The 24,804-nt window shown below is 36.6% G+C and overlaps 1 protein-coding gene across 1 annotated transcript in view; it reads right to left on the reverse strand.

The window, feature by feature from the left end:
• RELN (reelin) overlaps nt 1-24,804 on the reverse strand; it is a 525,441-nt gene that overhangs the window by 192,116 nt on the left and 308,521 nt on the right. Inside the window, exon 11 of the mRNA XM_082631643.1 lies at nt 12,081-12,226. Within this exon, the coding sequence (XP_082487769.1) occupies nt 12,081-12,226 (146 nt within the window). The remainder of the gene's footprint in view (nt 1-12,080; nt 12,227-24,804) is intronic.

Consider the following 24,804-nt stretch of genomic DNA (forward strand, 5'->3'; position numbering starts at 1 on the left):
ACTGTCTATGTTTCAAAACAGAAAAACAATCTGTGTAAATAGAAAGCAATTTTAGAACCCACATCAGAAGCAAACCAGAACAAGCAAGGAGTCTTTTAACAGCTTGCAACAAGTTTACTCTGAGCCACTTGAGCACTTCCATGGTTTTCAAATATATCCAATTATCATTTTAACTAATACTGTCTTTTTTAAAATGACATTTCATTGGTTTATTTAGAGAATCCAATGTAGGTTTCATTGGACTATTCAACTTTGTGTTTCTTTTCATATCTTATTAGTTACTATGAATATAATTTTTCTTTGAGTACCACTTTGGTCAAATCCCATTACCGATAGTAAGCATAGTTGGAATAACAACCAATTTTTAAGTCTTTTGATTGCTTATTATATGTCATGCATTGTGCAAAGTGTTCTTCATATACAGTTGCATAGGAAATTGAGTCATTTGTGGTGATGTGGATGGACATAGAGGCTGTCATACAGAGTGAAGTAAGTCAGAAAGAAAAAAACAAACACCGTATATTAATGCATGTATATGGAATCTAGAAAAATGGTACTGATGGACCTAGTGGCAAGGCAGGAATAGTGACACAGATGTAGAGAACAGACTCGTGGACACAGTGGGGTAAGGGGAGGGTGGGACAAATTGAGAGAGTAGCACTGACATATATACACTACTATGTGTAAAATAGATAGTTAGTGGGAAGCTGCTGTATAGCACAGCGAGATCAGCTCGGTGCTTTGTGACGACCTAGAGGGGCGAGAGGGGGAGGGTGGAAGGGAGGCCCAAGAGGGAGGGGATATAGCTGATTCACTGTGTTGTACAGCAGAAACTAACACAACATTGTAAAGCAATTATAATCTAATAAAGATGTAAAAAAAAAGCCACACACACAAAAATACTCCTTTTTAGCCCTTTTAATGCTTAAATCTGAATTCTACTTTATCTGATTTGAATATCTGATATTAATATGCCTCCTTGCTTCTTTTGCTGCATTTATCTGGTATATTAGTTTCTCTTCTTTGACTTTCAACTTCTTGTGTTGTTCTAGTTTGAGTCTCTCATACATAGCAAACGTATAGCTGATTTTTTAAAAGCCTACTGTGAAAATCTCACTTAATAAATGAATATATCTCACTCAAATTTATTGTGTACTGATATGTTCAGATTGTACTGATATGTTCCTGCCAAATTGTTTTCTGTTTTCTATTTACCCTGTTTTTTATTGTTTACTTTTTGTCACTTTCCTGGCATTTGTTGGACTAAGTCCTCTTTGTTTTATGTTAATCTAATGCTTTAGAAGTTATGTAGCCTATAAATGGCTAATTTCTTTTTTTTTTAATTTTTGTATTTTATTTATTTTTTTATACAGCAGGTTCTTATTAGTTATCCATTTTATACATGTTAGTGTATATATGTTAATCCCAATCTCCCAATGCATGACACCAACACTTTCCCCCCCTTGGTGTCCATATGTTTGTTCTCTACATCTGTGTCTCTATTTCTGCCCTGCAAACTAGTTCATCTACCATTTTTCTAGGTTCCATATATATGCGTTAAAATACAATATTTGTTTTTCTCTTTCTGACTTACTTCACTCTGTATGACAGTCTCTAGATCCATCCACGTCTCTACAAATGACCCAATATCATTCCTTTTTATGGCTGAGTAATATTGCATTGTATATATGTACCACATTTTCTTTATCCATTCATCTGTCAATGGGCATTTAGGTTGCTTCCATGACCTGGCTATTGTAAATAGTGCTGCAATGAATGACCTGGCTATTTGGGGTCTTTTGTGTCTCCATACAAATTTTAAGATTCTTTTGTTCTAGTTCTGTGAAAAATGCCATTGGTAATTTGATAGGGATTGCACTGAACATGTTGATTGCTCTGGGTAGTATAGTCATTTTCACAATGTTGATTCTTCCAATCCAAGAACATGCTATATCTCTCCATCTGTTTGTATCATCTTTAATTTCTTTCATCAGTGTCTTATAGTTTTCTGCATACAGGTCTTTTATCTCCCTTGGTAGGTTTATTCCTAGGTATTTTATTCTTTTTGTTGCAATGGTAAATGGAAGTGTTTCCTTCATTTCTCTTTCAGATTTTTCATCTTTAGTGTATAGGAATACAAGAGATTTCTGTGCATTAATTTTGTATCCTGCTACTTTACCAAATTCATTGCTTAGCTCTAGTAGTTTTCTGGTGGCATTTTTAGGATTCTCTATGTATAGTATCATGTCATCTGCAAAGAGTGACAGTTTTACTTCTTCTTTTCCAATATGTATTCCTTTTATTTCTTTGTCTTCTCTGATTGTCGTGGCTAGGACCTCCAAAACTATGTGGAATAATAGTGGCGAGAGTGGACATCCTTGTCTTGTTCCTGACCTTAGAGGAAATGCTTTCAGTTTTTCACCATTGAGAATGATGTTGGCTGTGGGTTTGTCATATATGGCCTTTATTATGTTGAGGTAGGTTCCCTCTATGCCCACTTTCTGGAGAGTTTTTATCGTAAATAGGTGTTGAATTTTGTCAAAAGCTTTTTCTGCATCTATTGAGATGATCATATGGTTTTTCTCCTTTAATTTATTAATATGGTGTATCACATTGATTGATTTGCATATATTGAAGAATCCTTGCATCCCTGGGATAAATCCCACTTGATCATGGTGTATGATCCTTTTAATGTGTTGTTGGATTCTGTTTGCTAGTATTCTAGGAGGATTCTGTTGAGGATTTCTGCATCTATATTCATCAGTGATAGGGGTCTGTAATTTTCTTTTTTTGTAGCATCTTTGTCTGGTTTTGGTATCAGGGCGATGGTGGCCTCATAGAATGAGTTTGGGAGTTTTCCTTCCTCTGCAATTTTTTTGGAAGAGTTTGAGAAGGGTGGGTGTTAGCTCTTCTCTAAATGTTTGATAGAAATCACCTATGAAGCCATCTGGTCCTGGACTTCTGTTTGTTGGAAGATTTTTAATCACAGTTTCAATTTCATTACTTGTGATTGGTCTGTTCATATTTTCTGTTCCTTCTTGTTTCAGTCTTGTAAGGGTATACCTTACTAAGGATTTGTCCGTATCTTCCACGTTGTCCATTTTATTGGCATAGAGTTCCTTGTAGTAGTCTCTTAGAATGCTTTGTATTTCTGTGGTGTCTGTTGTAACTTCTCCTTTTTCGTTTCTAATTTTATTGATTTGAGTCCCCTCCTTCTTTTTCTTGATGAGTCTGGCTAATGGTTTATCAATTTTGTTTATCTTCTCAAAGAACCAGCTTTTAGTTTTATTGATCTCTGCTATTGTTTTCTTTGCTTCTATTTCATTTATTTCTGCTCTGATGTTCATGATTTCTTTCCTTCTACTAACTTTGGGTTTTGTTTGTTCTTCTTTCTCTAGTTCCTTTAGGTGTAACGTTAGATTGTTTATTTGAGATGTTTGTTTCTTAAGGTAGGCTTGTATTGCTATAAACTTCCCTCTTAGAACTGCTTTTGCTGCATCCCATAGGTTTTGGATTGTCGTGTTTTCGTTGTAATTTGTCTCTAGGTATTTTCTGATTTCCTCTTGGATTTTTCAGTGATCTCTTGGTTATTTAGTAACGTATTGTTTAGCCTCCATGTGTTTGTGTTTTTTACGTTTTTTCCCTGTAATTGATTTCTAATCTCATAGCATTGTGGTCATAAAAGATGCTTGATATGATTTCAATTTTCTTAAATTTACTGAGGCTTGATTTGTGACCCAAGATGTGATCTATCCTGGAGAATGTTCCATATGCACTGAGAAGAAAGTGTAATCTGCTGTTTTCGGATGGAATGTCCTATAAATATCAGTTAAATCTATCTGGTCTATTGTGTCATTTAAAGCTTGTGTTTCCTTATTAGTTTTCTGTCTGGATGATTTGTCCATTGGTGTAAGTGAGGTGTTGAAGTCTCCCACCTTTATTGTGTTACTGTCTATTTCCTTTTATAGCTGCTCATATTTGCCTTATGTATTGAGGTGCTCCTATGTCGGGTGCATGTATATTTATAATTGTTATATCTTCCTCTTGGATTGATCCCTTGATCAATATGTAGTGTCCTTCCTTGTCTCTTGTAACATTCTTTATTTTAAAGTCTATTTTATCTTATATGAGTATTGCTACTCCAGCTTTCTTTTGATTTCCATTTGCATGAAATATCTTTTTCCATCCCCTCAGTTTAAGTCTGTATGCAACCCTAGGTGTGAAGTGGGTCTCTTGTAGACAGCATATATATATATATATATATATATATATATATATATATATATATATATAGTCTTGTTTTTGTATCCATTCAGCAAGCCTGTGTCTTTGGGTAGGAGCATTTAATCCATTCACATTTAAGGTAATTATCGATATGTATGTTCCTATTACTATTTTCTTAATTGTTATGGGTTTGTTTTTGTAGGTCCTTTTCTTCTCTTGTGTCTCCCTCTTAGAGAAGCTCCTTTAGCATTTGATGTAGAGCTGGTTTGGTGGTGTTGAACTTTGTTAGCTTTTTCTTGTCTGTAAAGCTTTTGATTTCTCTGTCAAATCTGAATGAGATCCTTACCCGGTAGAGTAATCTTGTTTGTAGGTTCTTCCCTTTCATCATTTTAAATATATCGTACCACTCCCTTCTGGCTTGTAGAGTTTCTGCTGGGAAATCAGCTGTTAACCTTATGGGAGTTTCCTTGTATGTTATTTGTCATTTTTCCCTTGTTGCTTTCAGTAACTTTTCTTTGTTTTTAATTTTGTCAGTTTGATTACTATGTGTCTCAGTGTGTTTCCCCTTGGGTTTATCCTGCCTGGGACTCTCTGCGCTTCCTGGACTTGGGTGGCTATTTCCTTTCCCATGTTAGGGAAGTTTTTGACTATTATCTCTTCAAATATTTTCTCTAGCCCTTTCTCTCTCTCTTCTCCTTCTGGGACCCCTGTAATGCGAATGTTGTTGCATTTAATGTTGTCCCAGATGTCTCTCAGGCTGTCTTCATTTCTTTTCATTCTTTTTTCTTTATTCTGTTCCATGGCAGTGAATTCCACCATTCTGTCTTCCAGGTCACTTATCCGTTCTTCTGCCTCAGTTATTCTGCTATTGATTCCTTCTAGTGTATTTTTCATTTCAGTTATTGTATTGTTCATCTGTGTTTGCTTCTTCTTTAGTTCTTCTAGGTGTTTGTTCTTTAATTTTTCTAGGTGTTTGTTCAACATTTCTTGCATCTTGTCGATCTTTGCCTTCATTCTTTTTCCGAGGTCCTGGATCATCTTCACTATCATTACTCTGAATTCTTTTTCTGGAAGGTTTCCTATCTCCACTTCATTTATTTGTTTTTCTGGGGTTTTGTCTTGTTCCATCATCTGGTACATAACCCTCTGCCTTTTCATCTTGTCTATCTTTCTGTGAATGTGGTTTTTGTTCCACAGGCTGCAGGAATGTAGTTCTTCTTGCTTCTGCTGTCTGCCCTCTGGTCTAATCTATTTTCTTTAGCACACATATTTACCCTTAAAGTTTTCTATTAACATTAAGAGTTACCCAAGATCTATATCCTCACTCCAAGCAAGTTAAGAACTTTGGCAGTATTTTAATTCCTTCTTCTTCTCTTCTTGTCAGTCTCCCTCTGTACCTCTCATATTGAGGTCATCTGGGCTTTAATTCCAATTTTTTATTAAAAATTTTCAATAATCAATACTTTTTTCAGTCTGAACTACAAGCTTTACTTTTTTCCTTGCTCACTCCTCTTTCTTGAATCTATCATATTCCTCTTGGATTAATTTCCAGGTATACATCTTCTAGTAATTCTTTCAGAAAGCATTCAGGAGTAGTAAACTTTCTGAACCCTGTGTGTCTGAAAATTTTTATTTTTCCCCAATACTTGAATGATATTTGACTGGAGGAGAATGTTATGTTCCAAATAATTTTCTCTCAGAACATTAAGATAACTGCCTCATTTTATAAAATTATGCTTAGTGTTACTAAGGAAAGTATTATACAATGAATCTCATCTAGAAGCTTTTAGCATTTCATCTTTTATCTGCATTCTAAAGTTTCTCCCTGATGGTCTAGGACTGGATATTTTTCCATCCACCTTGCTAAACATTTTCATTCATAGGAACTATGTCTTTTTCTTTCTTCTTCTTTTTCAAGTCTTGGGAACTTGTCTTCAATTATATTTTTGAATATTTCATTCCACATATTCCCTCTGACCCTTCCTCCTTTTGGAATTCCTATTATTTCTAATGTTAGAAGTGCCAATCTCCCCCCTACACTTTACATTTCTTTTTCTTACATCCAATAACCCTAAGTTTTGGAAAGATTTCAAGACTCAAATTTCCAGCTCATTAATTTGTTCTTCAGCTATACTTATGCTCATATTCAGAGGGAAAAAATCCATTAAATTTGTTTCAACAATCATATATTTTCATTTCTCACATCTCTATTTTTTCCTCACAAAATCTGTTTTAATTTTACAAATGCATTATTGTCTCTTATCTCTCTGAGGGTATCAATTATACTTTTTATAAAATCTCCATTTGTTTATTCTGCTACTTCTATTTTCTCAGCTCTCAGTTCTCTAGTTTGATGAATTTTTTTTAATGGAGTGGATTTTCCTCAGATTTGATGATTCTAGATCATTTGCTTAGATTTGTATCTGCTATTCTTCCTTAGTTTTGGTGTAAAAATGCCCACCAATGGGAGCAGATGTGCCCTTGGGTGGGGGGTACCATAGGGGTCCTTGAGGTTTTCAGTTTCCTGGCATTGCCCTGCTTCTCCATTCCAAGTGTCTGCATTCATTGCTTGTTCCTAGGGGCAGACATGCCTGCACAGAAGTGTGTGTAGTCAAAGACTCACCTACTTAGCAATCCTGACAGCAGGACCCCAGAGACCCACCTGATTCCTGTGTCCAGTACCTAGGACCCTTTTGTAGTGTGGCATTCAATATATGTTTTGGGTTATAGTTTCCTCCTTCCATCGGATCCTTTTCTTCTCTCTCTTTCTCTCTTTTTTTTTTTTTTTTTTTTTTGTGTAACACTTCATAATTCCTGACTCAATTAGGGCACACTCTGTTGTCATTATAGATTCATTTGCTTGTTTTCTGTAGTTTCCAAGGATTTGGGGCAGGTGGAGAAGACTAGAGCATGCTGTGTTGATTCAATAGTTTAATATTCAATTATACAGCCATAAAAAATAATGAGATAATGCCATTTGCAGCAACATGGATGGACCTAGAGATTATTACACTAAGTGAAGTAAGTCATAGACAAATGTCATATGATATAACTTATATGTGGAACCTAAAAAAATGATACAAATGAACTTATTTACAAAACAGAAATAGACTCACAGACATAGAAAACAAACTTACGGTTACCAAAGGGGAAAGGTGGGGAGGGAGAAATTAGGAGTTTGGGATTAGCAGTTACAATATACTATATATAGAGACTTCCCTGGCGGTCCAGTGGTTGAGACTTTGCCTGCCAGTGCAGGGAGTGTGGGTTCAATCCCTAGTCGGGGAGCTAAGATCCCACATGCCTTGTGGCCAAAAAACCAAACCATAAAACAGAAACAATATTGTAACAAAGTAAATAAAGACTTTAAAAATGGTCCACGTCAAAAAAATCTTTTAAAAATACTATATATAGAATAGATAAACAATAAGGTCCTACTGTATAGCAGAGGGAACTATATTCAATATCTTGTAATAACCTATAATGGAAAAGAATCTGGAAAAAGAAAAAGAAAAAAAAAGGATCTGAAAAAAGAATATATATATACATATATATATGTATAACTGAATCACTTTGCTGTACACCTGAACCTAATACAACATTGTAAATCAACTACACTTCAAAAAAATAGTTTAATATTCATTACATGTGTGGAGCTTCTCTAACACGAATACTTTGGTGACAGCAAAAAAACAGATATTTTTTAAAGTTATCTGAATAGTTAAAAACATACAATGTTTTCATTTGGGATGAAAGACAAGTATACAAATTCCATATTCTAGTAATGTGTTTTTCTACAAAGCCCCCTCCCACCCAAAGACAGCCTCAGATGGGTGAGATATGGTAGTTGCTAACTAAGTGATGTGTTTGTGAGGTTAAGCCAAAGTTCAGAAAGGCTCACATAAATTAACAGTGTATCTATTTAAGTTTCTCTCTTGCTGAAGTAACAGATGTGTCTTTAGGAAAAAGAAAAGAAACTTTAAAATCCCACTTAAAATAAACCTATCAACATACAGCTTTATGATGTAAAAGGCAAACAGCTTTTGCATCCTTGCGATCTGAGATCAAATAATTTGACTCAAATGGAAAGAAAACAGGAATATTTGGAAAGTGCTTTCCAAAAAAGTCATAATGACACTGGCTTTTTTTTCTTGCCATTCATATGAAATGTTTTGAAGCTATTATTAGAGAGGACTGCATATTCTTTTTTCTCTCTCATAATTCTTATGGGAGAAAAATATAGTTAAACGAGATGAAAATATTATATCCGTATTAATAATTTAATTTTTCTGTCTTAAAAGAAAGTGACCTCAAAGCTACAATCCAATCAATTTAATTGGTCACTCTTGAATAGAGTGGGGATTTACCACCTATGTTTTATGTCTATTTTAGCAGGTGAGCTTATGATGATAAATTCTGTGGGTGGTGATGGCTGAGGGGAGGAATGAGACAAATATTCAGTAAATCTGGCTGATAAAACACAACAAGAATTTCACTACCAAGTTCCTAATCTGTGTTTCTTTGTCAGCTCGTACCCTAGGTAAAAATGCTTCACGTTAATTTGATTGTGACAGGATTTTTTCCCTGGAGCTTTGATTATAAATTATTATAACAGCGTTCTTTCTCAGATCAATAAAGCATCGTTTGGGAGTGGGTGGATGTGGAGAGGGGGCACACACACACACATTCACATACAACACTATGGATTAAAGCAGCATTTTACCATCCTCCCCAAACAGAGAAAATACTGGATAGTCTCATTATCCTTTTATACCTTTTTTAATAATATAATGCCAATGTGGATAAATGGTTCACCAGATAAGAGCATAAATGAGGTAGTTCTGAGGGGGGGCGGTGTGGTCTGATATTCTAGGGGAAGAGCTACAAATAAACCTAAGGTGTGGTTGCTAGAATAATTAAGCTGCTTTTAGAATTAAGGTGAATTAATTGTGTTCTAATTAGAGTGGCACAGGTGCTTTTGTCGAGCACATTATTCTACGTTATTGGAACAGAAATCTGCTGACAATGTCACAGCCTGAAAGTATCAGCCTCTTATCTGTGACCAAAACCTGATAGATCTCAGTACTGAGAAGTGGCCAAAGAAACCACCTGAGTCACTGAGAGAATGGAATTTGCTCTGATGTTCCTCTGTATCTGTGTTGAATTTAGCTCTTTTTTAAAGCATAAATACTTTTAGTTCATTTTGTTTGTTTTGGGAGATGAATATTTTGGTTTAGCCACAAATTCTCACATCAGTAGTGCTCTGAGATAGCAGAATGTCTGATCTGTTAATTGGAATATATTTTTTGCCAGCAATTTTTCTGGATTAGTACATTAATTTTCTAAAATGTGCTTGGTTTCTTCTAATATCAAATCTATTCCTTTCTAAGCTTAATTCATAAAGGGTTTTTTTGTGTGTTTGTACTAAGTCTCCACTAATGTTAGCAGCAGAGAGCTGTATGGACCATTAATCCATCCAGTAAGCATTCTTTTGTTCTTTTATAGATGCTTTTTGATAATACAACAAGCTAAAATAAAGAAGAGGGCATTCTAGGAGAGGGAATATGTGGATATGAAGGCCATAGGTAAAAATAAATTGTATCTCTTCCCAAAATAATAAGAGGACATTAGGACTTCGAGGAAAGAGATAGCTTGGTAACTAGCTAGCCAGCTAGCTACATAAATAACAGGAAAGGGTTTACGCATGTATCAGAATGGTACCACTGGAGACTTGTGTTTCTCTCTCTGCTTTAGTGGGATGGAGACTGGGTATCTGGACAACACTGTGGCATCATTTGTGTCCCTAGAGGATGTAGGTCTCACAAGAAAATGACCTACAACTGCTGCATAGGTGGTATTAGCTTGGAGAGGTGAAGGAGTGGAGGTCACGAGTCTCTGGTGCTTCAAAATTTGGGACCCTCTCAAAGGCAGTTAAGCTCCATCATCAGGAAAGGGATTTGAATTGGTCTTTTATACCAGGAGTCAGAAAAAAAGAACTGATACGGTGATGTAAAGCCGGTGATGGATCTTTTATCTCTAGAAGGTAGGTAAAGAAGACTTGGCATGCATTGTCAAAGTTCTAGACCCCATCAAAGCCCACGGGTCTGTGAGGGGAGTGGAATGAGCCCTATGTAGTATAAGGGTTACAAAGGAAAGCAGCCAGATTCCTGGGGAGATCCTGGACATAAGAAAGAGGAACAATGGTTGCTGGTCCCTCAAGGAGACACCACAGCCACACTGGACATGGGACTTCAAGGGTGACAGGAACCTTGAAAGAGAAGGACTCTGTGGACTGAAGGGCTTGAGCATCACTGCTAGGCTTGGAAAGGTCAATAGTACACCCTGGAGGGGGTGGGGTCCCTCAAAGCGTCAATCTCCTTCAGAGGATTCCCACAGCTGGACCTCCCTGAGGTGGGGAAGAGCAGGGCTGGGTCAGCTGCTGTAGAAATCTAGCTTTCAACAGTGAGAGACCCTGATGTGGCAGCAGAATGTCAAGCAGCAGTAGTAGTGGCTTAGGCTGCTGGTCAGATTTTCCTCTTATTGGGTCCAAATGCAGTTTCTGGGCAATGCATAGGAAGTGGGGAACCCAAGAGGTCATCAATAGTGGCCTTCTCGCCCCTCAGACACTTAGAATCCCATCCAATTTTGATTGAATTTGTTGAGATCAGAGGGATGTGACTACCTCAAATGTTGTGTTCTGGGAAAGTTCCTCGTAGTTAAGCGTTAAATTATTGCTATTTCATATCCATCATGAAATTACACTTTATGTTAATTTCACTCATCTTCATCATAGTCTTAGAAAACATACACTAAACAGCAGTAAGGACCTGGTGTTATGATTACAAGTGTATACTGCAAAAAAAAAAAAAAAAAAAAAAAAAAAGCCAGGTGCAAACCAGAGAATTTCTAGAATTTCCTTCCAATTCATACTACCTTATGAATTTTGTTTCTCTGAACCTATTTTTTTCAACTTGAATTTCTGAAAGTGCTACTCAATTAATAGGAAATATCTTAGGGCCACTGGACCCAGAAGAAGGCACATAGCTCAGAATGGCCAGAAAATACTACCACCAAACCATCCTCATTGTTTCAACTTCAACCCCATATTCTTTCTTTAAAAATCTCTCAGGGACTTCCCTGGTGGTCCAGTGGTTAAGAATCCCCCTTCCAATCCAGGGGACGCAGGTTTGATCCCTGGTCAGGGAACTAAGATCCCACATGCTGCAGGGCAACTAAGCCCGCACGTCACAACTAGAGAGCCTGCACGCTACAACTAGAGAGCCCATGTGCCACAACTACAGAGCCCATGCACTCTGGAGCCTGCACACCACAACTAAGAGAAGCCCACACACCTCAACTAAGACCCAACACAGCCAAAAATAAAAAAATTAAAAAATATTTTTAAAAAAATCTCTCAAAGATTAAATTTTACCCCCTAAAACAATTTTTACAGATCACAGCCACACTCCACTGAAAATCAGGTAACAGCATCTATAAATCTCAGACCCCAGGAAGACAACTGAAAGTCTCAATATAAAAGTGGTGGGAAGATTTTATATTCTATACTCATTGAAAAATAAAACACATTTTCCCAGTAAAGGCTGAATAAACAAAGATGATATATAAGTGATTCAACTGAAGTTAAAAGGTATTTGCAATCACAAAAATTAGTATGCATAAAAATAGTTGACTACTTAATAAAGAATGTTTAACATAAGTGTACCCCTTTTGGCTTGTCTATGTTAAGGATCACCAGTATTAAGTGTATTTTTGCTATTTAACAATATGCATTTAAAATATTTCCAGTGGAATAAATGTAAGTGCTATACATGGCATGGGAGATAACAATTACTTACCCTGTAGGCTGGCTCTCAAATTCTTCTGACCACTGCTCTTGAATATCCTCTGTAGAAAGATCTACATCCCGGGTGGTGGCAAAATTGAACTCACTGCCTTCATTTCCATGGAAATAAATGGAGTTCCCATCTGACTGACAGCTATGCTGTAGATAAAAAGAGAGCATGGGGTATCTGTTGAATTGGTTTTGTAGCTATATCTGTTTTACTCACGTATAATTACAGCTTTTAGAAAACTCATTATGTTATTCCCTCTATGGTGGACTCTGAAATCAAAAGAAATTGTTACCTCTTTTTTTTTTGGCCTTGTTTAATTCAATTACAGTTTCTTTCTAGCTTATTAAGTTATCACAAAAAAAGGAGTCAAGAGGCCATTTGAGCTTTGCCACCTCAGCCTTCAGTACGAAACAAGAATATTTTAATTGGAATAATTTCCCATCTTTACCACAGTCCTTGTTGTGGGAATTAAGTGTGATAATGACTTGTCATATATTTTCAATACTGTGGTTACAGGCTAAATCACACTGACCTTTTCAATATTCCATATATTTCTGGCTTGCCATTCAAGCCTTTCACAATTTGTCTATAAATGGGATATGAACCGAATAGCTTGCTAATCAAAACATGGAATACAGAAAAGGTCAAAGTAATCCCTGATATGATCGTATATTCTCAGCCAGCTTTTGAGTAAAAGTGTCTGACCAGACCTAGGAAGTGCATGATGTCCCCAGTGAGAAGCTCGTAAACAACAAACTTTGTTATTCTCCAAAAGAACACCAGGCTTACAAAGAATAAAGACAAATAATTTTTTGTGATGCGTTTTTTTTAACCTACAGTTTTTCAGCTTAAAGTGAATAGTCAAGGGCAAGATCCAACTCTGGAGCTGAGTAAACTGAGTATTTAGTTTTAAAAAATATGATAAGTTTTTGCATTAATCATTTTTTGGTAATGTCACACATAGAGAAATGCTAATAAATGAAAGACCAAACATCCTTTTAAGTTTTATATACTCTTAAAATACGAATGAAGAAAAATAACTGAACAGAGAGTATCAGTTGGGCCCAGTGACTGTAAGTTCTGCAGGGCAGGGACCATGTCCCTGTATTCCAGGTTTTAGCACAGTGCTTGGCATATGGTAGGAATTCAAAAATATTTGTTGAGTAATTCAATAAATGAATAAATGAGTGATATGGTTATGCCTTTCAGGTAACTAATCTGTTACGGAGAACTCATGATGTAGTAAGCATTAAGGAAGGTACTGCAGGGAAGGGGTTTATGAGAGTATAATAATATCTAACCTTTGCTCTAAAAAATTACAGTCTAGTTGATATTTATCAAAGGCAGCATATGGAAAGCTAATGAGTGAAGGAAGGTAGGAATCACTGTGTCCAGGGCTGGTCTAGATGAGCAGGCTTCATGTATGAGTAGGTCTTCAATTGGCTTTAAAGGACTGAGAAAAATCCAAGTTGGATGACAAATATGAATAAATTACATAGGTGATAAGTAGGCATAATTTTGAGAATTAGACTGGAGCCTGACTATAAAGAATCTTAAATGGTAATCTAAGAGATCTCTACAATATGCCATCAGCAGCGATGTTCTAAAATAGAGCAGTGATGTGTGCAAAGAAATGTTTTATGACTATTAAACTAATTATGGCAGGTAAAATCAATGGGGAGGGAAATCAGACTTCTATACTGAAAGAGTAAAAAAGCTTCCAGAAGCTTCCAGAAGTTCAAGAGAATTGGAGCATATGATCTTGGAGGAGTCATTTCACAGCACTAAGACATAAGGCATATACCCACTGGGCCTGCCATCAGCTTAGATAATACTGTAGTGTGTGGCAGGCTTCACCTGCCTGAGGCTCTTCTTCACACCACAATGAGTACAGCTTATTCACAGATGTTAAGTCGAGCTCATTATATGTGATCCTTAACCCACATACATTGATCAAAACTAGGATTCAGTTTATTTAGACAATAGATTTTAGAAGTTTCACTACAAAAAGAAAAGTTGTAACTATGTGAAGTGATGGATATGTTAACTAACATTATTGTGGTAATTATTCTGCATTAAATACATCTATCAAAAAACCCCAAAAAACAGGGCTTCCCTGGTGGTGCAGTGGTTGAGAGTCCGCCTGCCGATGCAGGAGACATGGGTTCGTGCCCCGGTCTGGGAAGATCCCACATGCCGCGGAGCGGCTGGGCCCGTGAGCCACGGCCGCTGAGCCTGTGCGTCCGGAGCCTGTGTTCCACAACGGGAGAGGCCACAACAGTGAGAGGCGCGCGTACCGCAAAAAAAAAACAAAAACAAAAACAAACCAAAAAACAAAACAGTAAATAGAAACTGTCAAGCAATGACAAACCCAAGGATCCTCTACTACAATGCACTCTGTAAAGATAATGAATGCTAACTAGAATGACAAAGATTACTTTCCTAATAATAAATCCACCGAGCTCTAAATAGTGGTTTTCACAGTTATCTTCCCATTCTGGAATCCTGAACAACTATGGGCTATATTTATTTAGAATTAATATAAGGAGTCTGACACTGATGCAAATGACATTAGGTCACTGTCCAAGGAAAGGGCATATATGAAATATATATACATGTGAAAACAGAATAATCTATATTACAATTTAAAAGGATATATATGTGTAATGAAAAGGGTGACTTGCTTAACATAAAATCTTGGTCATTTTTGGCTAAACATCAATTTAATTATTTCCACTTTGATTCTGTTTACCTCAGAATTGTTTGTTAATATTTTAAGGCTCTGTGTTATACATAACTATGCTTTGCTACTCTTCCAAGATTTATATTATTAACATATTTGATGCATATTTTAATTTAGTTGAGATAGAAAATTTTTGTAAAGAAACACATCATTATGAAACTGAATACCATACTGTTAAACTCACTTCACAAAATTAAAATGAGTTGGTGTTTTAGAAAAATTGAAGTTTTTTTTTTAAGATTTATTTATTATTTATTTATTTTTGGCTGCATTGGGTCTTAGTTGTGACACACAGGATCGTCGTTGCGGTACGTGGGCTTCTCTCTAGTTGTGGCATGCATTTTTTCCTTTCTCCAGTTGTGGAGCGCAGGCTCCAGGGTGCATGGGCTCTGTAGTTTGTGGCACTTGGGCTCTCTAGTTGAGGCGTGCGGGCTCAGTAGTGTGGTGCATGGTCTTAGCTGCCCCGCGGCATGTGGGATCTTAGTTCCCCAACCAGGGATCGAACCTGCGTCCCCTGCATTGGAAGGCAGATTCTTTACCACTGGACCACCAGGGAAGTCCCTGAAGTATATTTTAAAGGATCTTTTTGTTAGTTATTTGGCTGTTACCAAATACATTTGGTAGTTTAGTAGATCATTTGTAATTATACAACTATTAAAAACTGGCTATCAAAAATATATTTTTTATATTTAATATTGTATCTATATGAAATGATGGATGTTCACTAAACACTGTGTTAATCATTTCATGAATGTTAGTCAAATCATTATGTTGTACACCTTAAACTTCTACGATGTTGTATATCAATTATATCTCAATAAAACTGGAAGAAAAAAATTAGCTATCAATATACCTTTCTGTCATTATAACTGCTAGCACCAGCATATGAAATACAAGTAATATTTACCATAACAAGTATGAAGAAATCAACCTGAAAAAAATGAACTCTCACTTTGAGTTTTAACCAGTTTTCATAATTGCAGAATCTAAAAACTAGTAGGATCTGTCTTTGCCAAGTTTCCACGAAGGACAGCATGGTATAGTTTTTTACATAGTTTATTTTTATAGAGAAGGAGCTGTTCTTCACCAATTGGCAGTAAAAGGACAATACTCGAAGTCTACATTCAAACAAACAGGGCAGTGGTTTATAACAGTCAGTGCCGGACTTGCGCTGAAACAGCTTAACCCTGTCTGTCGGGTTTAGGGGAAGATTCATAGTCCACTCTATTCTCTCTTCCCGAATGGGCCCAATGCCCTTTTGGGTGTGGAGGGGGAAAAGTATTGCTCTTTGAATGTTTTCTTCGTCATAGTCTTAGTACATCAACACACTGCTAAAGAAAGTTTGTGACAGACCCAAAGCGCACAGCCACAGCTCGGCGTGAAGTGAAGCAACTCCCCCTGTCTCTCAGCAGGATGGGGCTGCCAATTTCTGGGCAGCAGGGCCAGGAGATGCACTGAATGCACACAGTACAGTGGATGGCTTGCTCCACTCCCCACCATGCTGAGGAGATCAGGACATCGTTTCTGCCTCAGCCACTATGAGCAGAACACATGTTGTCAAGGTTTGGAGTAAGGGTCATATAAGCCAGCTGGGTACTATTGGGACTATAAAATAGGGGAGAGTCTGTGCAAAACTGGTGAACTACTGAGCCATTTGAGCAGGAATGGGCCTATCGAGAAGTTGATTATGTATAATCCTTATATTTAGGAATCCTGGGAAAGACAGGGGGCCAGTCAGGGTTCTCATTCTGAGCATTCCTACATCAATTACAAGGCTAGTTAGAGTTTTACATTAATTCGACTTTAGAACTGGTCACAGGGGGCTCAGTGTCTTAGCATTGTTTCCAGATGCTCTCCAAACTAAGAATTTATGCCTGACTACATTCAGATTGAGATAGAGGCCCTGTGCCTCTGCTTGTTTGAGATTGCCTCTCTGCCTCTGAATGGAAATCCACCACCTGTGTGGGTAGGGGTGCTTGAACTTTCCCCTAGAACCCAATTCAATTAATTCAGCACTTACATGAGCTGAGGTGATTAAGGTTAGAAAAAAACCCAAAATACTGGAAACCAAAAACATTCTTGACAAGGAATGGAAACTCAGTTACTGTCCATCCTCAAGGAGTTTGGGGATTGGAATCAGAAGGCATGTTCCGATGCATTTTCTCTACTGAATGGCTACATGGTTTCGCACAACTCATTTAACCCATCTAGGCCTGTTTCTCAGGCTGTGGAATGGGACCAATAATATCTATTTCCTAGAGACACTGTTAGAAGCACAAATTATATTATATGTGGAAGTGTTTTTTTTTAAATCTCTAAGTGGTATAAAATAATTGTTATTTTATATCTAAATATGCACTTTTCCAAAAATTTCTAAATATGTACTATTATATTCCCTTTGTAGTATATACCCTTGGCAGTAGGTTATAGAGAAATAGAATATTTAAATCTATTTTAAATTGTTTCTCATTAGACTAGTCACTAAAATTCTTCAGATCAACTTAAAACCTTTAGTAAAATGTAAAAGAATATGTTGCACAATACAATATGGTAAAATACTACAAACATTCATTCATTTTCAGGGCATACTGAGCCATCAATTAGAACTTTAAAAGTTCTCCAAATTTTGGCAGATTACCAAACATTTTCCTTAGGAAAACTTAATAATGCAAGATGTCTGTCGCCATTTTTCTTACAGATGAAATGTATAAAATCTATGTATTTATGTTAAAGATCCAAACAAAATGTGAACTGAAAGTATGAAAAGAATTTCAGAAAATTGCTCTCAGTGATTTTAATACCCAGCTGTTTTTGTTCAGCATCTATTCAAACTCATGTCATCTGTGAGACAATTAAAATCTAAACAACTTCGTAAGACAGTTAAATGTTTAACTCTGTGAGATACATGAGCTTTAATATGATAAGAATACTTTGGAATTCAGGGCTACTTTATTTTGAGTATGGTAAAAATATAGCAGGTTTTCTTGAGTAAATGATTACAAATAACATGTGACCTCCTGAGTCTTAGCTTTTTTTTTTTTTACTGTTGAATTGGAGACAGTTTTAATAACTGAAACGTCCAGCATAAATGAGGGTACAAGAAAACAAGACTCTATTGGTTAGGATATAAATTGACAGGATTATTTTGGTTGAATAATTTGGCAGTATCTATTTTAAAATTTTAGTGTTTAATGCAACCTTACCCAGAAATTCCACTTCTAGGTATCTATGCTACAGACAAAAATAGCATGAGTGCTTGAAAATATATGTACAAGGCTGTTTACCACAGCATTTCTTGTTTTAGGAAAAAAAGAGGACAAATTTCCATAAATAAGGAATACTTAAATGAATTATAGTAGAGCCACATGGTGAAATACTACACAGCCATGAAAAAGAGCAAAATTGATCTGGAAGGTGGATGAGCTGCTATCTTAAGTGGAAAACACAATTAACAGAACATATTATCATGTGAGTCTTAGCTTTTGACTGACTTATGGTGAGTATATATCAGGTAATTAAGAATTTATTTTTGGTAAAATAAAGGTATAAATTCTGCAGATGGCTCTATATATTTGTTTCTATCCCTAGCCTTCCTAATTACATTAATGATGATGTTAATTATCATTATTTTTACTTCATTATTTTAGCATTGACCAATGACAGTTTTTAAAATCACTTAAATATCATCCTTATTTGTTTCCATCTGTCAATCAAAAATATTTTTCTACTTTGCTGTTAAGTGGGTTTCCTTTACTTGAAAAGCAGAACACACTGTAACTGACAAGAATTTGCCATTCAGAAAAGCATCAACAGGAAACATCAGTGAAAATTCCTCAATATAACAAGTCTTTGGCCACAATTCAGGATAGCATTTTTCTAAGGCTGCTCCCTGTACGCTGCTGGAAATGTTAATGACTTCACCTCTGTACTTGTAAAAGTACTTACAATTGCCTTCACCATAGTTTAATTAGGTTTTCATCAAAGATGAACACTGAGGCACCTCTTAATATTATCTCCCTGGGGTCTAATGGCCCTGATGATTCTTTCAGACATCTGTAGCCTTACAATTTAGTTTTGACGATATCCTTTTAGTTGGAATGAGTATATTGGGCATTTGGGCAATGCCAGCTTGCAGAGAGCTGGTGGCAGATGGAATGAAATCTGCCTGGTATGCCTTCCCCTCCACATGAGCAGAGAGCCATCCATTTCCTCCATTAAGGAGTTGTCACTCAGCCCACCCAGCTGGAAGACCATTTTTGATAGCCAAGCTGGCTGGTGGCAGACAATTCAGATACAAAGCACACTTTAAAAGGAGCTAAAACATCATTTGTAGGAAAATTGAAAATGCACGGCTTCCACCACAGCCAATTTTTTAATGACTGTAATATTTTAAGTGATTATTTTTGCCACTTCAGATTGCTCCTTAGAGAGGAGAGGTTTTTAAATTAAAATCTAGGCAACGCATAACAGTTGAGATATGAGGAGCAGAGGAAAGAGAAATAAGATGAATAAAATTAATTAAAATGGCATTGTTGGCAGAGCCATAAATTAGCCACTGGTTGGAAATAAAATATATTGGTATAGGAGTTTCTGGATTAAACTGGTATGTATGACTGAGTGACTAGAAATGGACTGACCTACAGCCTACAAATCATTGTGTTTCCTAAGCCTTTCACCATGCTATAGCTATTATCATAGAGATATATATATATATTTCCTACAACCTGGTTCAATGGTCTTTAATGGTACAGACTTTCATGCTTATAAAAAAAATAGGAACAGAATGATTTCTCTCATGAGGTGAAATGAATTTCTGTCATTTTCCACACATTCAATTTCTAGGTAATTTAATGCCAGTTAAAAAACTGAAAACTTGGCTATAAACACAGTCCAGGTGCAGGAGGGCTGAAGTGCATTTTCTCTAGTCAACACAATAGATTCAACCACAGTGAGCAAATTTTAGGGAGCTTAAAAAGTGTTTCTTTCTCATTATTTTATGGGTTCATTAAGCATTTGAACCACCTTGTACTACGATTCATAAAGATTCAATTCATGGTATATTTTGTAACAAGTGTGTAATTATTTGGCAATAGTTATGACAACTCTAAAGTGGCAATAGTGACAGATGTGAATTGGAGTAATGAGAGAAAGAATAACAATGTAAAATTCCATAGGGCAGTTGTTAATCTTGTCTGTAGGGATCAACTTAACTTTCACAGCATCTGAAGTTTTCAGACTGGGCTCCTCAAATTAAGGCCCAAAATGCCAGGCACAATGTGGGAGGCTGCAAGATACTGAGGAACAAAAGGGCTGGGGCTTTATAATACAACGTAGTTGGCTTTGAAAATCAAAGCTGTTTGATCTTGGAGAAGCCACTTAACCTCTCTGAGCCTCTATATTTTCATCTGTGAAATGGGGCAATTGTGAGGATTAGATGAGATAGTGTTAAGTAACATGCTTATTCTAAAGACTGATGAATCTTAGGAAATCAGTAAATGCTAATTCCCTTCGTTCTTTCGTCCCCAATCTTCATTCATTTATTTAAAAAAACCTTACCTTAATGAGTGCCACTATGCAAATAATTGGGCTATGTGCTGTGCTGAGTACAAAGATGATGGGTAATGTTACTATGTTTTGGATGTTCAGACAGAATAAAATAAATTTCACATTGAATAATGTATTAACTTAATTAGTGATTAAATGTGTCAGCTTCAGACCATAAACAAACAAGAAAAGGGTGCATAGTCAAGGAGGCTCTGGGGATTTGTTTGAATGGTTATTTTTAGCAGAATTTATTGAAATTATTTGTTTCTGTGTTACTGCCACTCTTGTCATGGTGATTTGGCTCAATTCCATGTTTCACTAACGCTATTCCACGTTAATTACTGTACAAATAGGCCGCATTGGGGGGAAATTGTGAAAAGCACACTACTTACGTTTAACCCTTCATCCCCAAAGTACTCTTATTAGCTTAAAATATATTCTGGCTCATTCTACAATATCATGTAACCACCTCTTGGGGGAAACATGACAATAAGAGCAATGCAATCCAAAGTGAAGAACATCCCAAGCAAAGGGAATTTACAGAGACAGCATGCAATTAACCAAGCTGGAATCTGGCCAGAAAATCATAGGTAACATTCCGATTCTTAATGGAAAAAGACGTGGGAACATGGTCTCGCCACAAGTCTTACTGAGCTCAGGTTTATCCTCATTAGAAAGCCGGTACTCAAATCCCTCAAGTTACAGACCAGATAGTTTCCAGTACAGCGATTTGCAAAGCACATTTCTGGAAAGCATATCTGATTTCCTCCTGTTTGTCCTTACATTCTAAAAAGGAAAATCACTGAATGGATTTTTGAAACCTTTTTCTGGGGTGCCCAATTCATGGAAGACAAGTTAGGCATTATAGTAGGCAGATACTGCTCTGCCATGGGATTATATTCCCAAAAAGCACATTTAAAAATAAATTCTGCTTTGAATGTGATCATCCCTTTCACCATTTGTCTTTGACTTTCTTCACTAGCCTCGACTTGTGTTAAGACTACATTTTCAGACAAATAAATATACATTTTTTTCATAATTTGGATATTATAACCTTTATTCTCCATTAATTATTCAACAGTTTGTGACAATAATATTAGACAGGTGACAGCAGAATTCCAGAATGAAAGCTCCAATTTTTATTCAGGACTGGAGATCTGCCTAGTGTCCACTGGGACAAGGAATTTGGCAAATGCATAATGTACAAGAGCTATAAGAAAATTAATAGACTCTCTTGCTCTGACTTAATTCTTCTCCTTAATGGGTTGTTGATTCACCTGATGGCTGTTGTCTTCATTAGGGCCTTTTGGTGTTTGTTCAACTAGGAAAATTGATACTATCATTGGATATTTATCAACAGTAAATGGAGGAGAGAGGAAGCAGTCTAACTGGAAGTAGAAATACTTCTAAATTCTGTATACTTAGTTACTCCCAACCCTTGGCACACATCTGCAAAATTTAATAATTTACTTTTTAAGAAAATTTCTTTTAAATACATTTGAGCACAGCCTATTCTAAAGGACAAACCTTCACAACAGAATCTGTGACATTTAGTACTGATCTACTTCTCAACACAAGTTGACATAAAAGTGTAAAAGGAGTAATCTGGAATTCTTTGCTATCCATACAATGAACTAGGGTAATAAACAGAAAAAGATTAGCAGGTGCAGGCACAGCAATCAGAGTGGGAAGATTCCTTAAAAATAAAAAATACGAGGAATGGCACATATCTCCTAGTGATCTGCACTTAATCTGTGGGTCAATTCCAGAGTTGACAGAAGCCAGTGATTTATACCTTTGCAAGCTGAGGGTAACCAGGCTAGCTGAGCAGATATAAACATTTATTAACAGTGAGTGAACAAAGTGTGCTCTCTCTCTTTCTCTCTCTCTCTCTCACACATACAGATATCAAGGAGTTGTGGATGATTCCTGCTTTCAAAATACAAATTGTGGCTGCCACCAAAGATGGGAGTGAACAAACAAACAAAATGAAGCAGCTGCTTAACCAATATTTACCTCCATGGCATATTGATCCATCTGGAAATTCTGCTTCATTGGGTACTATTGAAAGATGAAGAAAACAGAAAACAACAAAAAAGAAAAAATCTGCTCATAGCTCTGTCCAAATCATTTGCTCCTGGGTTCTCCTCTGAGTACTTTCCTGACCTTTGCAGCTCTTCTCTCTAAGGGTGAGTTACAGAAAGCAGGTAGCTGTAGCAGCTCCAGGCTGACCCTTTAAAATCTTACATGTAGTGTTTTTCTTTGAACTTGAAATTAAGGACGTTTTCAGATTGCAGGATGTGTCTTTGAGGAGTTGGGAAGAGATGACTTTGATGGATTTGTCCAGATGTTTCAAGAATGACTAAGGACAATTAAGCACTAAGTACTCAGGGTCTTCACAGACATGCAATGTTCCCCTACTACAGATATAAAACTTGGAGGATAAGGCCTTCCTCATAGTGCTGGCACCTACAGGTGATTCATGAAATGTCACCATTACTACTTCTGCTGCTGCTACTACTACTTATAATTATGGTTGTTATTATTATTATTTATTATCCAGTATCCACGCTACTCAGTGGAGGTGGATATGAGAATCCTACCCAAGGTGAAACATTGATTCTTGATTCAATATGTCTTAAATGGAAGGGGCTAAAACATTCATTTCCCTTAAACCTTGATGACAAAACCAAGACCATTTGCAAACAGTTGGAGCACCAGAAGTTACCCTGAGATTAATCATTCCCCCATTTCAGGCAGGAAGAACGTGCCTCCCACTATTAAATGTGGCAAAACACCCACAGCCATCTGATAGAGAGCAGTGTTGTCAGGGGATGGCAGCTGTGGCAGCAACAGCCAATTCTAGCAACTGCAAATGATGGACTAACAGAGTATATTCCGTATCTTTAGAATAGACACAGCTGACACAAATAATTCTTGATTAGTTTAGAAATTGTACACAAAAGTCATTTTAAAAAAGGATGCAATATTCTGTAAAAGAAGGAAATACCATCGTAACTAATAATTAAGGCAGGTGTTTCACTATCAAGTGGGTTCAGGCTCCTTGCCTTGCTGAGTCCACAATGGACTTGCTGTGGAGATTGCTAATGAGCCTGGTGCTCTGGCTAGCTTTCTGACTTGCCGTACTAGATTTATTGGCATTCAGACCCCCACCTATTTGGTTGTGAACAGAGGCCTGCGTAGGGATTCATGGGAAATAAAAAAATTATGATGGTAATTAGAAGCACGATAAGAATGTGGTGCCCCTCTTCTTCCACATGGGCAGGTTCTCTGGAAAAACACTGGAAGCTGAGTCAGGCAAGGCCATGACCTTGTAAAGAGAATGGAGGAGAAACACAGACGGCTGTCTAGGAAGAACATATTAATTCTGTAACCTCTTACAGTCCTCTTCAGCTTACCAATACAAATAAAAAAGTGCAACAAACATAAGGTCGGGTTCTACATTAAAAGTCGATACTGTTAGCCATCTACTTCATATTAATTACTAAAGAGCCAACAGATGGTAATGGCCTTCTACCAGCCCAGGGCAGATTTAAACTGGTGACCTATAATTGCAGTTCTCCAGATCACATAACTCCTTAAGTTAATTACTCCATTTGGTCTTCTGTCGTTCTGGCCTACTTGAGATACACAAGGACAGGCTCAGATGAAATGAATTAAATAGTACCAAAGAAATTGAAAAAACCATCTGAAGAAGATAAGGAGGAATATGTACTATGAATGTCAGTGACTCATTTTTATATTTCCTATTTGACCCGCCACCCTCAAACATTATTTTCAACATCAACTGGACAGTTTACATACTCACTACTCTCTATTACCTTATTTTATGAATGGTAGCACTTAAAAAATCACTTGTTGTTAATAAAGAAAACTACTATTAATATTATAACTACATGAATGTCATTTCAACTTAATTCCAGTGGAAACTATTTCTTATTTTGATTGCCAAAGTTACACCTCCTGGCAACACTTGTGTCCAACCTAATCAATTTACTGCATTTGATTTTGATATTACTTAAATGATATAAGGATGACATAATTTGTGAGTTTTGTATTTTTGCTATCATATCTCCCCCCATTGTAGCTACCAGCTCAATCCTTTGCCTTTTACATATTTTTCTCCATATTCACTTCCCTGTAGAGTTTATTTGTTCTCAAAGTTGTCAATGAAGAGGACACATACTTATTAGCCCTTTATATATGTCAGGCACTGCTCTAAGGGTTTTACATGTATCTTCTTATTTAATTATCACAACACGAGATGGATACTACTACTATCCCTGTTACAGGTGAGGACACCAAGGAACCAAGAGGTTAAATAACTTGCCCAAAACCACATGGCTAATAAACTGTGAAACCAAGATTTGAACCCAGTTAAGCCCATTTTCTTAACAGTTGTGCTATATCCAGCCCATT

This window comes from Mesoplodon mirus (genome assembly GCF_964341445.2).
Source record: "Mesoplodon mirus genome assembly, chromosome: 9".
NCBI lineage: Eukaryota > Metazoa > Chordata > Mammalia > Artiodactyla > Ziphiidae > Mesoplodon > Mesoplodon mirus.